Consider the following 12,578-nt stretch of genomic DNA (forward strand, 5'->3'; position numbering starts at 1 on the left):
GTGTTGTGCATTGTGTGAGTTGGCAAACTACCCACTGACCACCGACAACTCAGATTTCCTGGGAACATTTCTTCCACTATCCTCTTCCACTATGTCCACTCATTCGCTTCATTGAGTTGGTGCATTCTACTCCGTACCGAGAGATTCAAGGGGGGGGCGCAGGGACCAACCATGAGGTGTCCTCTATTTGACCCCATGGTAGCATGCTAAGTATGATAGTAATTCGATTTCAAAACATCCATAGGGTAAAACTTGACATTGGAGATGACATTGAAGCTAGAGGGTTGGCAAGAATGAGGGAAAGGCTGCTGCAAACATGTCGCGCCAACCACTTTCGTGGCGGCAGATTGACAAACAGCACAAACAGCGCAAATGGTGCAAACATCACAACACGTCAAGACGCGTCTCTACTCTCTAGCAATGGACAATGTGTTTGGGTTAAAATCAATCGACATTCGTATTTATGTTTTTCAATATATCCAGAAATGCTCAAATCAACCAAAGAGATAGCTATCGTTGGGAAGCTTGATCAACCTTGTGGCTGCCAATCTCCTATGCACTAGCCAAACCCTTGGCCACCATAAATTCACTCTTGCTGGCCACGAGGGTTGCAAATTCAGTAAGCGAAGCACTCTGGAGAACCTCAAAGACAGAGACCTTGGCTTTGAGAGTTCCGCTGATCCAGTTGCGCAGCTCAACGGCGACGAGAGAGTCAACACCGTATCTGGCCAGAGGCAGCTCAGGATCGATGTCCGACAGTGGAATGCTGAAGATGTCAGACAACTTGCCAGATAGAGCATCGACTAGAAGAATGCTAGCTTCAATGATTGATGAAGCTCCCTTGAGACCCGCAACCAAGGCAGCAGTTGATCCCGACCCCGAGTTGCTCGCCGCTGCGGCGCTGCTGAGACCGCGTTGAGTGGTAATGCGAAGAGTACCGAAGCGACGGTCGCGTCCCATGGCTGAATCCTTGGCAAATGCATGGAAGTTGGGACCGACGGCGATCTGGCACTCCTCGAGCGTCTTCCGCAGAGGATCACGAATAGCGACGTCAATGATCCCCAGCACTGCAGAAAGGTCTACAGAGCCGAATCCAACGTTCTCAACACGAGATCGCAGGTTCTCGTTGCCACTGGCTTCCTGATCAGCAACGTAACCCACTGAACGAACCGCACCAAGATCGATCGTCACCGCCGGCAGGCTGTTGGATGTACGGTGGCGGGCGAGGGCGTCTTGATAGGTGTTTCCGGCGGCGTAATTAGCCTGCGACATGTGACCAGCGACACCAGCGACGGATGACAACATGATATAGAACTCCATGGCAGGGAGATGCTTGTGCAGGTTACGACTGCCGTCGATCTTCGGGCGCACACCGTTGCTCCATTGTTCGAAGGTCATACGCTCCATGATACTGTCGTTTAGTACCATAGCACCGGTGATTGCACCACGGATGGTGGGAAGGCCAGCATCGGAGCACTCTTGGAGGAGAGAAAGCAGTCTCTGCTCGTCCGAGACGTCACAGTCACGGACCAGGAGGCGGCATCCGGCAGCCTGAGCCTCCTCGAGGAGCTTGGGAGTTTCATCATGCTTCGTCGCATTTCTGGACACAAGAACAACATTCTTGGCACCATTCTCAATGAACCAAGATGCTATAGCACGACCAATACCACCCAGTCCACCTGAGATCAGATAAGTCGCATCATCTCTGGCAAGGGCAAGAGGTGGAGGGCGGGTAACAACCTGAGGCTCAAGTTAGTCAACATCACGTAACAAGAATTAGGAATAACTCACCTTGACCTGATCACCGTCGCGGGGAACAAGAACAAGCTTGCCCTTGTGTTGTCCTCCCTGCATCTGTCGCATGGCAGTGGCCATTTCGGAGATTGAGTATGGCGTGATAGGGTACACAGGGGCTGCACTGCGATCATGGACAATCCGGACGCACTCAACGAGAGCCTCGTTGGTCAGAGGACCACAGTACTCTGTCAGCTGCAAGAGATCGAAACTGGTGTAGACAGCACAGCGACCGAAAGGCGAAGTCTCCAGACGGCGATTAGCCTCAATGTCCATCTTAGTGATATCGACAAAGCGACCGAAGCGGGCTACACAGTCCCATGTTGCCTTCAACAGGGGCCCTGAGAGCGAGTTGAGAACCACGTCTACACCCTTGCCCGCAGTACTAGCCATGATGGCCGGGGCAAAGCTTGCGTCACGGCTTGAGAAAATATGGTCCTCGGGGATGCCATACTGATCCATCAGAAGGTCCCGCTTCGCCTTGGTGCTGCAAGTAGCAAAGACCTCAGCACCAACGGATTGAGCAAGGATAACGGCTGCTTGACCAGTACCACCTGCTGCGGCATGAACCAGGACACTTTCACCCTTTTGAAGTCTGGCGGTTTGGATCAGACTGCCATAAGCGGTCACGTATGCTGCTGGAAACGAAGCGGCTTCTTCCCACGAAATCGCCATTCGGGCAGGGAGTTTGGCCACTGAGGTCCACCAGGTTCTACCTCTGCTTGCCATGCGGCCTCTCACCAGCGCGCAAACCCGGTCACCGACTTTGAGTCCACTTTGTTCGGTGTTGGGACCGAGTGCCGTGACAATGCCAGAGCATTCGTGTCCCTTCAGTGGCTCATCGAGCTGACCAAGCTGGACCATAACCTCTCGGAAATTGAGACCGTACGCCTTGGCCTCCACTTCGACCATACCGCTGGGCACCTCAGTGGTGGTCAGTTCCAGATTGTCAGTAAAGTATGGATCAAGACCCAATGTCCCGGAAGCGGGGACCTCCCAGATCAAAGGTCGGCCTTCTTGCTTAAACGGCTGAAGCTCAGGGGTTGGGTCGATCTTCAGGTCCCGGGCCAGAGCATCCTGGGCCTTGTCAGGGAACGATCTGGAGACGCGAAGCAAAGAGTCTTTGACGGCATATTCCCACTCGATATCCGAGGGATCGAGCGACTCGTCGAAGCTAGCCTGCAAGACATGGAGAATGTGGTTGAGCTTGTTCTCGGTCCAAGGCTTGCTGTCATTGTCGAAGTCGAGTCTGATCCAACGCTTTCCAGCGTCTTCCTGTCGCATGGATCTGATCAAACCGTCTGTGGCTCCGAAGGAAGGATCCGTGGCGTCAACAAGTCCACCACAGCTTAGCCACAGAAGGCCTCCGCTGTTGAGGAGCAATTTGCGCTGCTTTTCGAACGTTACGGCATCCAATCCATCGACGAAAGGAGCCTCCATCTCCGCCGTGAAGATGCAGACTGTGTCTTTCCAAGAGTCCTCATCATCCAAAGACAGAATAGGAGGAGCGACGCCGACCTGTGATTGGATTTCATCGGCAAGCTTCGACAGCCACTGCTGCTTGTCTACAGGCGCGGTGGCGAGACTTTGGCCTGAGGGCAGGACAATGCTGAATTGCCCCGATACTGCCGTGGTGGCTCTGGAAGAAATGACACGTGCAGACTGGAACTCAGCATCCTCGTAGTCAGGCACCTCCAGGTCTACACCTGTGAATCCTGTCTGCTGCAAGACTCGGTCCCACATGTCAAGCGGCGCGTTGGGGCTGTTCTGGCGCTCAGGCTCTACTCCAAGCCACCAACCTGGCAGAGTACCGAAGATCAGCTGCGAAGGGAGACTGTCGGCGGTAGCCTCGATCAACAACAGAGTGCCACCTGGCTTGAGTAGCTTTCGCACATGGCTCATCGTCTTCGCAAGATCCTTGGTGGCATGCAGACAGAATGAAGAGACGATCAAATCATATGAGCCACCGGTGAAACCTTGATCGAAAGGATCGCTCTCGATATCCAGCTTCTTGTAGTCCATGAGAGAAGAATACCCAGCAAACTTCGCCTTGGCACCTTCCAAGAAGGCAGGCGAGACGTCTGTGAAAGTATAATGACCAAGGATAGAGGAGGTATCATCACCTCTAGCGCTAAATCCTTCCAAGACAGTTGTGGTGGCACCGCCAGTACCGGCTCCAATTTCGAGAACATGGGCACCAGGACGCTTGATGGCATAAAGCTCTGCAATCGCCGACAACTGCTTATAAGAACGAGTCTTGAGGGCCTGGTGATCCCCATAGAACTGGTTGAGGAGGTTTCCTTCCATCATCAACTCAAGTGGGTTGATATCACCACGCAGAATTCCAGCAAGGTTGCGTCCGACACGAGCAACCAGCCGACCAGCAACATCTCCGGAGCCAAGCTCGTCGCCATGCATGGTCTTGAGACCCTTGCTGGTCTTGTGCCATGTTGCGCTTCCAGGGCCAATATTGCCCAATTTGCCCTTTTCAACAATGGTTTGCATCCACGAAACCATGCGTCTGTGGTGGGGCTCCCAGTTGTCTTGATTCTGGTCTTTCAACTCCGTCAATGCGTCCAAGATCCAGAAGTATGAGCCCTTGTTCAAGTTTCGCTCGAATTGAACCTCCTGCTCCGAAATTGGGATCGCAAGTGACTTCTTCATGTCCTCTGGGAAATTGTGGAGAACATCTAGCTCCCAGCAGCTCTTGGAGCACATGCAAGCCTCGTCGTCGGCGTCATCGCCGCTCTTGGGAACGGCCTGCCCGAAGAAGTCTTGCATTTGGAGGAACCCAGCGGATGGTTCAGCGTTGGCAGCGACGACGGAAAGGCTGGAAGTAACACCCTTCTTGTCTGCCTTCACCATCTCCGAGAAAGCTCGGAGCTTTTCGCCGCCCTGTCTCTTGAAGTCCTTTGGAACAGACAGGGTGCGGATGAAACGGGGTAGCACCATGGTGTCCTTGTCCATGTCCTTGGGCAAACTGCCGAATGATGCTTGGAGGATTGAGTCAAGCGTGGTAGGGTGCAGAACGTAGTCATGCTCTTCGCACGCTACATTGGCAATTGTGAAATCAGTGATTGCACGCTTTCCGGCCGCGCGACTCTTGACAAGGTTCTGGAATTCCGGGCCGTGGTAGATCCCTCTCTCGCGCAGACCAGAGAAGAGTGTTTCAATGTCGACCTCGGTCTCGGGAATGCTGTCATTGTGCTGTAGGTAGCCTTTCTCTTCGGGTGCTTCTAGACCGCGAGTAAGCTCCGATGTCCTAGACTTGTCACCAGTTTCAGCCGAAACATAGCCTTTGCAGTGCTGGATCCAAGGGCCACCGGAAGTCAATGAGCTGAGCTCGAATTGCCACCAGCCGTCGTGGTCGAACTCCTTCTCGCTGCAAGGATGCAGCGTCAGCTGGATTTCAATGCCGAAAACCGTGTCGGGAATAATCATGGCATTGATGATGTCAATGTCTCGCAAGCGGTAACCATGGACGGTTTCCTCGGAGGGATCAGTGAGCAGACGCACGGCTTCAATCGCATTGGCAATATAGCCCGCTCCAGGGAAAACCACAGATCCGTCAATCTGGTGATCCTTGAGCCATGGAATCTCACCCAGGCGCAGGAAGTTTCTCCATGTTGGCGTGAGGCCATTGCTTCCGTTCAGTGGAGTGCCCAGAAGCTCATGAGGGGGGAACTTCTTGAAACGTTGCTCCCGGCTGATGCGTGGCTCCACCCAGTACTTCTTGCTGTGGTTCCAGGGGTAAGACGGAAGACCGGTGACAAACTTTTGAGCTTGCTGCTCTTCGGCGAGAGAATTGACCTGCTTGAGGTTGACTGGGTAGCCTCGACCAATGAGGTCACATGCGAGGTCTTGCATGGTCTCGACGGCGTCTGAAGGTCGCTTGAGGCATGTGGCATAGGGCATCTCTGTCCCCTGGGCCTTCAGGATTTGTCTGATCGGTCCAGCGAGGGTGCCATGTGCACCAATTTCGAGAACCATGTCAATCTCGCTGGACATGGTTTGGAAGGCCTGGCTGAAGAGGACAGGACTGGTCATGTTGCGGGCCCAGTGCTCAGGAGTCAGACCGGCCGGGGATCCCACCTTCTCTCCGGTAACGGGTGAGACGAAAATAGCCTCATCTCCCCATTGTTTCTTTCGTGGAATTGGGAGAATGGATCGCAATGCATCGATATACTCTTTCTCGATGTATTCCATGTGGTGAGAGTGGTACGCCATAGGGACCTTGAGCTTTCGTGCGAATACACCGTCTTCTTCAAGAAGTGCAGCCACCTCGTCAAGGGCACTGATGTCACCCGACAGGGTCACACTGCTAGGGCTGTTGACACAAGCGACCACAACGCGCCCCTCGGACTCAGCTGCCTTCGCGATGTATTGCTCGGCGGTCTCAGGGCCGACTGCCGTAGCAAGCATACCGCCTCTAAGAGAGTGAAGCTTCAGATGCTTGAGGGCTAACTCGCCTCGGAAGTAGGCAACACCCAGCGCTTCCCTGAAAGAGAGGGCTTTTGTCGCATAGGCCGCGGCAATTTCTCCGCTCGAGTGACTAGTCACGGCTGAGGGCAAGATACCCCATGACGCCAGGAGGTCAACGAGGCAGAGCTGCACCGCAACACTGATGGGCTGGCTCAGCTGGATTTCGCCGACTCGGGATGTTGTGGCATCTCGCATGAGTTCATCTAAGCACCAATGGTTAGTTTCGAGTCGATATCACCCAGTCATTCGGTTTCAAGGTCTTCCCAAACTCCCTCTTGGGGGTTTGCCTGGTTGTGACGGGTTATGCATACCTTTCAAAGACCAATCCGCCCCGTACTCCTTGAGGATTTCATCTGCCTGACGAATGCCTTGTCCAAATGCTGGATAGCTATCAATCAGCTCGCGACCCATGGCGTGCCATTGAGCTCCTTGTCCGTTGAAGACAAAGCCAAGTCTGGGAAGCTTAGCAGCGCTCAGGGGCTTCTGTGTCGGGTTGGCAAGACGTTCGGCAAGTTCATCAATCGTCTTTGCTCGTACTGCCGCCACCCAGTTGTGCTTTGATCGCCGCTCAGTCAGTGTGTAGGCCAAATCACTTGGGCTGGGGTGCGTTTGTGTGATATGTGCCGCGAATTGCCGCATCATGGTGTCACATGCGACAGAGTCTTTGGCGCTCAACAGATAGACGAAAGACTTGTCATCTTCGGCTTCGCTTGCTGGGCCATCAGGGATGACAACACTGTCACCGGCTGTTTCAAGATCCCCATTGGTGACCAATTTGCTGTCCCAGATTTCCTGGTCGGTTGGAGATGGGTCCAGAATGACGTGGCCATTGGTACCACCATATCCAAAGTTGTTCACTGAAGCACGCAACAACTTGTCCTTTGGCCATGGTGTAGCACTGATTGGCACCTGCAAGTGGCCTCCTTTGAGGTCAATTGCTGGGTTTGTCACGGCATAATTGAGGTTGGGCGGGATCGTCTGGTTTTTGAGAGCATACACTGTCTTCATGACAGCTGCGAGACCACTGACAGGTTCGGTATGACCAAGGTTTGTCTTCACAGATCCAACATTGATTGGATCATCTTCTGCACGGCTCTGGCCGAAGGTCCTCGAGATAGCCTCGGCCTCGATCGGATCTCCAGCCGCCGTTCCGGTCATATGCGCCTCCACGTATCCGGTGTCGGAGAGATTGAATCCAGCGCGCTTATAACATTCGCGGATCAGTTTGACTTGAGCGTCTGCAGAAGGAGAAGTGATGGTAGTCGTTTTTCCATCCTGGTTTAGTCCAGAGTCTCTGATGACAGCGTGGACCTGTTTTCCAGCCTTCAATGCTGCATCGAGGGGTTGAAGAATCATGGTAGCAACACCCTCTCCACGACCATAACCGTGAGCACGCTCATCCCAGGCAAAGCACTTCCCCTCGTCTCCGATTGCACCGATTGAACTGGCGGAGATGAAGGCATCCTGGGTAAGTAGTGTGCTGGCTGCTCCGACGATGGAAATATCGCTCTCTCCAGAGCGAATACTTTGGCAGCCTTGGTGAATGGCCACAATTCCAGCAGAGCAGCCTGTGTCAATAGACATGCTGGGACCTTGAAGATCGTAGAAGTGTGAAAGACGGTTCGCAATCATCGCGGTACCTGTGCCTGCAAGGAAGGCATGAGGAAGAACCTCGGCATCCTTGGTTTGCATTTCGTGGTAATCTTTGTTGAAAGTGCCTGCATAGACGGAGGTGTTGGTGCCCGCCAGTTCTTCGATGGGAATTCCAGCTGAGAGACGTTATTATCTTGGCCATTCAGATTCAAGTTGCAGCAGCTCTGGACTTACCATCTTCTGTTGCTTCGTAGACACTCTCCATCATCAATCTCGCCTGTGGGTCCAGGCCCTATTTATTGACATCAATTAGATAATCGCCTTCTGCGGGCTTCTTTATTGGCTTGACTCACACTGGCAACATCAGAAGCTAAGCTGAAAAAGGCGGCATCAAAGAGGGAAATGTCCTTCTTCATGAAGTAACCGCCTTGGACATGACTCCTCCCCACTCTGTCGTGGCTCTTGTGGTACAGAGAATTCACATCGAACCGATCCTCTGGGATGGGCGTCCACCCATCCTTGCCATTGACACAGAGCTCCCATAATTGTGACGGGTTTTCGACATCTCCAGGGAAGCGACAGGCCATGCCCACGATGGCAATTGGGATCGACTGTGCCGCCCCGGATCCAGGTCGAGGTGCATTAGCACCACTCTGTTCCACTGAGGGAGTTTCAAGGTCGGCGATCGCTGTAGGAGACATTGTAGAAGATTTGGCTTTGTGGTTAGCTTGGTTACAAAGCTTTCACTGCCTTCGAAGCATTGAGCAGTACCACTACATTTTATATCAATTCCAGCTATCTCAAATCGGTATTGCCAATGTGGCATTTGGCCCCATCGTGGGGGCCACCTAGGCAGTCACCCGTATAACCTCAGCAAAGATCATATTATCGTTGGATACTGCTTGATTTGGTGTTTGCTACATCGACACGGCAACTGAGGGTTTGCACGGATGTTACCCAATTGGGAAGTCTCCAAAGAAAAGCGGAGGTAACCGCTTTTGGCCATACATTCTCCAGCACAATCGCCCCTACGTCGATCCTGCATGATTGACCTTGGAAAGGGGCAGGCTATAGGAGAAGAGAGAATCAGTGCTATTCCAAACAACACGTGATACATCCTGCTGGCGACATGATCCAGCTACTCTCACCTCGTCAATTCACCCGACCGGCTTACAGTCTCATTCACATTCTTCCTCTGCCATATATATTGTTCAAAAGGAACGTTGATCATGTCAGACAACCAAGAGCGCCAACAGATACCAAGTCCCAGTGAGCATACTAGCGATCATTCTCAGAGATTGCCCGAGCCGGAACTGGCCCTCGGTCCCAGCCAAGAATTAGAGTCAAAAGAGGACCTCCGGCATACAGAAGCTACCAGCGCTCCCGGGGAGCCCCAGTACGCCACCGGATTACGGCTCTGGCTTGCCGTCTTGGCTTTGTGTCTCGGGATATTTGTTGCCACCTTGGTACGGTCATTCCCCGTTAGCTTGACAACAAAAGTACCTTGAACTCATGGATCATACAGGACAGTACAATAGTGGCTACTGCCATTCCTTATATTACAGATCAATTTAATTCTCTCAATGATGTCGGCTGGTACGCTAGTATCTATCCGATGGCCATCTGCATGACCCAACTCCCCTATGGCAAGCTGATGGCACGCTATTCTATTCGTTGGCTTTATACCTCGGCGATGGTACTCTTCTTGGCAGGGTCTGCTGTTTGTGGCGCTGCCCCAACATCAAATGCTCTCATCGGGGGCCGTGCTATCTCTGGTCTCGGCTCCTCTGGTATAATGATTGGGGCATTCTCTCTTGTCCCATTCATCGCCCCCACTGCAAAACGGCCTATGATTCTCGGCTTGATCGGCGCTTGTCGAGGGCTGGCCCTTACGGCCGGGCCACTCATTGGCGGTGCCCTCACGGAGCGTGTCTCGTGGAGATGGTGAGCAACAACGTGTCACAATCCAGTGCATGCTTGCAATGACAGCTCAGATATGCTGACAGTGTGATGTGACCTTGCAGGTGTTTCTATATAAATCTACCGCTGGGTGCTGTTATTTACACCATATTCATTTTTACAGTCCATCCAAAGAGAGGGCAGGTGGAGGGCTTCACCTCTTGGTCTGATCTCTTCGAGACCCTTGATCTTCTCGGGCTGGTGGTACTCGCGGCGTCGGTAGTCAGTCTGTTGATTGCACTTCAGTGGGGCGGAACCGAGTATGAATGGTCAAACGGCCGAATTGTTGCTTTGTTGGTTGTCTTCGGTGTCTTAGGCTTGGCCTTCATTGGCATCGAAATATGGCAGAAGAACAAAGCCATGCTTCCAGCGCGTGTGTTCACTCAACGCACAGTCCTTTGCTCTTCATTCTTTTCTTTTGCAACAGCTGGGGCTATATTTGTGCTGACAACCTATTTCCCCATGTGAGCGTGCCATCAAAACTTGAATTTGGAAAATCCCACTAACACTCTCTATGCAGATGGCTCCAATCCGTGAAGGAAAAGTCGCCGCTCTTGTCAGGTGTTGCAACTCTTCCCTGGGTTATCACAAGCACAATTGTGTCCCTCATGGGCGGCCTTTTAGTATCCAAGTTTGGTTACGCTGATATCTTCATGATCGTTGGTGCGGTCTTTGGCTGCGTGGGATCTGGCATTTTCACTACATTTCATGTGGGGACAAGCCAGCCCCGGTGGATTGGCTACCAGATAGTCTACGCCGTTGGGTCAAGCTTAGCTACTTTGACCCCGATGATGGTCGCGCAGAGCGTTCTTCCGCTAGCTGACATCCCGATTGGTACTGGCATGGTCATGTTTTTTCAAATCTTCGGAGGGTCAGTATTGATCTTGAGAAGTGTTCTACATTCAATGTGGCAAGTTGACTCATCTGTTGCTTTATTTAGTGCGATATTCGTCTCGGTTGGGCAGTGCCTCTTTACAAACAATCTTCAATCCGGCCTTCTCAATCTCAACGTCACCGGCTTTGACCCCAGCACTGTCTCAAGTGGTGGCGTAACAACAATTACGAAAGGCTTGTCCGGGGACACAAAGGTCAAGGTCCTAGGTGTAATCAGCGATTCTCTGACACAATCCTGGCTCCTTGCTGTCGTTTTGAGTTGTGTTTCGGTTATCGGTGCTCTAGGTGTGGAGCACCGTAAAAAAAAACAGGGACCTCGGCGTGATCGCTCCGGGGCTGTTCGCTCGGTCAATATTTTCCCCAACTCCTTCTGCCGAAAAGGAAGTCTAGGCCCTTATTTGGTAAGATATAGGTTTCCAGACCGCAGCAAAGCCATTTCTTCCCTCGTTTCGAACTGGGCCTCCCGGATCTCCTTCCATCCATGCATGTTGTGCCCGGTTCCAAGGTTTTGGTAAATCATGCTCTCTGATGTGGCTGAATCTACCGGTGAATGTAGTGTACATCTGAACGCGCCCCTGTTCACTTGGTAATACACAACATACCATTCATCCCCTATCTCTTTCATGTTTGTTCCGAGAACATATATCCCTGGGGCCATTTCAAGAGATTTAAACAACCCTGGAAGCTACTTGAGAAGCTTTTGGGCTGAGGTGGTCTTCCAGTAGTTTCGGTGATATCATCAGGGCTGTGAAATCCAATAAGAGCCTTTTATATGGGTATATCACAAGGGGGTGCAATCTGGGTATCCCTATCAATTTGCGGGCTTTTCGAAATGTATTAGACTTCCAAGGTTGCGGGCCGGCCCGCAACCTTCCATGGTTGGAACCTTGAAAAACCTAACCTTGAGCACACACTTGGCCCAGCATGAGGTCCGTTAGGAGCTCTGTAGGTCCACCTGGGCACTGGTACACTTGTGTCGAGTTCACGAATATATATCCAACACCTGGGCACCCCTCCAGGGCTGGAGCCGGCGGTTAGGTTCCAAGGTACCAACCAACAACCGCACGTAGAGAGAGGATATCAAAATAATCCATGTTAATCATGAAAAAGTGCAAAGGGCATTCATTCGAACGGTCGAAAGTCGACTGATTGAAATGCGGTTACATGTCGAATTCCATCCCTCTAGTGATTGAGCGAACCAACCATACCAGGCCAAAGCTCGAGGAGTATAAGCGCATGGCAGAGGAACAAGAAATCGAGATAAAAATCGGTGACGAGACTTTCAATTAGCAGGGGCGTCTGGGCAATTTGTTACTTTCGCATGCTGCTGCCATCGTTTTCAGCTTAGAGGTCTACGGCGCGCACCAGGACTTTATCAATCAGAGGTGGATGCTTTCTTTCTCTCGTCTTATTCGGTGGAAATTAGCGCCAGGAGCTGGGAAAGAGGAAGGATCTACTGAGCCCGATAGTGATCAGATCTGAAATGCCCCCTGCTCTCTCCATTCCTTTGGAAATATCGATTGGGCTTTGAGCTGTATATTGGCTTTATCTGCCTAACGAAGTACTCCATATCAATCCATCGATCCCCGGGGTAATGTAAACCTTACTATCAGCCAAAAAAATTGTATACAGTAAAAGGATAGAGAAGAAGAACTCTGCACGGAGTAAGAAGTTATAAACCAGCAATGAGCAACATAAGCAACGGGGTAAACCCGTGGACCCTTGGACACTAGTCCCGATTAGTCAAGGACGGCTCCACTGTGGGCGGCACCTGCACACTGCTTCACCTCTGCCTTAGCAGCCTGACAAGCTCAACCTTTGTCCGTGAGTTAGTCCAAATTCAAGCCATCGCTGCT

At 52.1% G+C, this 12,578-nt stretch overlaps 2 protein-coding genes across 2 annotated transcripts; one reads left to right on the forward strand and one right to left on the reverse strand.

Moving 5' to 3' along the window:
* Positions 1–552: 552 nt before the first annotated feature.
* Positions 553–8,570, reverse strand: N7506_009311 (type I polyketide synthase; the record flags this gene model as incomplete). The annotated part of the gene is made up of 5 exons (XM_056958604.1): positions 553–1,740; positions 1,792–6,479; positions 6,588–8,045; positions 8,104–8,161; positions 8,223–8,570. The coding sequence occupies 5 exons, from the start codon at positions 8,568–8,570 to the stop codon at positions 553–555; spliced, it is 7,740 nt and encodes a 2,579-aa protein (XP_056807994.1).
* Positions 8,571–9,008: 438 nt separating this feature from the next.
* Positions 9,009–11,431, forward strand: N7506_009312 (MDR family MFS transporter; the record flags this gene model as incomplete). Its single annotated transcript, XM_056958605.1, has 6 exons — positions 9,009–9,335; positions 9,395–9,813; positions 9,894–10,292; positions 10,349–10,699; positions 10,769–11,060; positions 11,408–11,431. Coding segments are annotated over 6 exons (1,812 nt in total), but the record flags the coding sequence as incomplete, so codon positions are not given.
* Positions 11,432–12,578: the final 1,147 nt, after the last annotated feature.

Source organism: Penicillium brevicompactum (assembly GCF_028827555.1).
Source record: "Penicillium brevicompactum strain IBT 35665 chromosome Unknown utg000006l_segment0_segment0, whole genome shotgun sequence".
NCBI classification, from domain to species: domain Eukaryota; kingdom Fungi; phylum Ascomycota; class Eurotiomycetes; order Eurotiales; family Aspergillaceae; genus Penicillium; species Penicillium brevicompactum.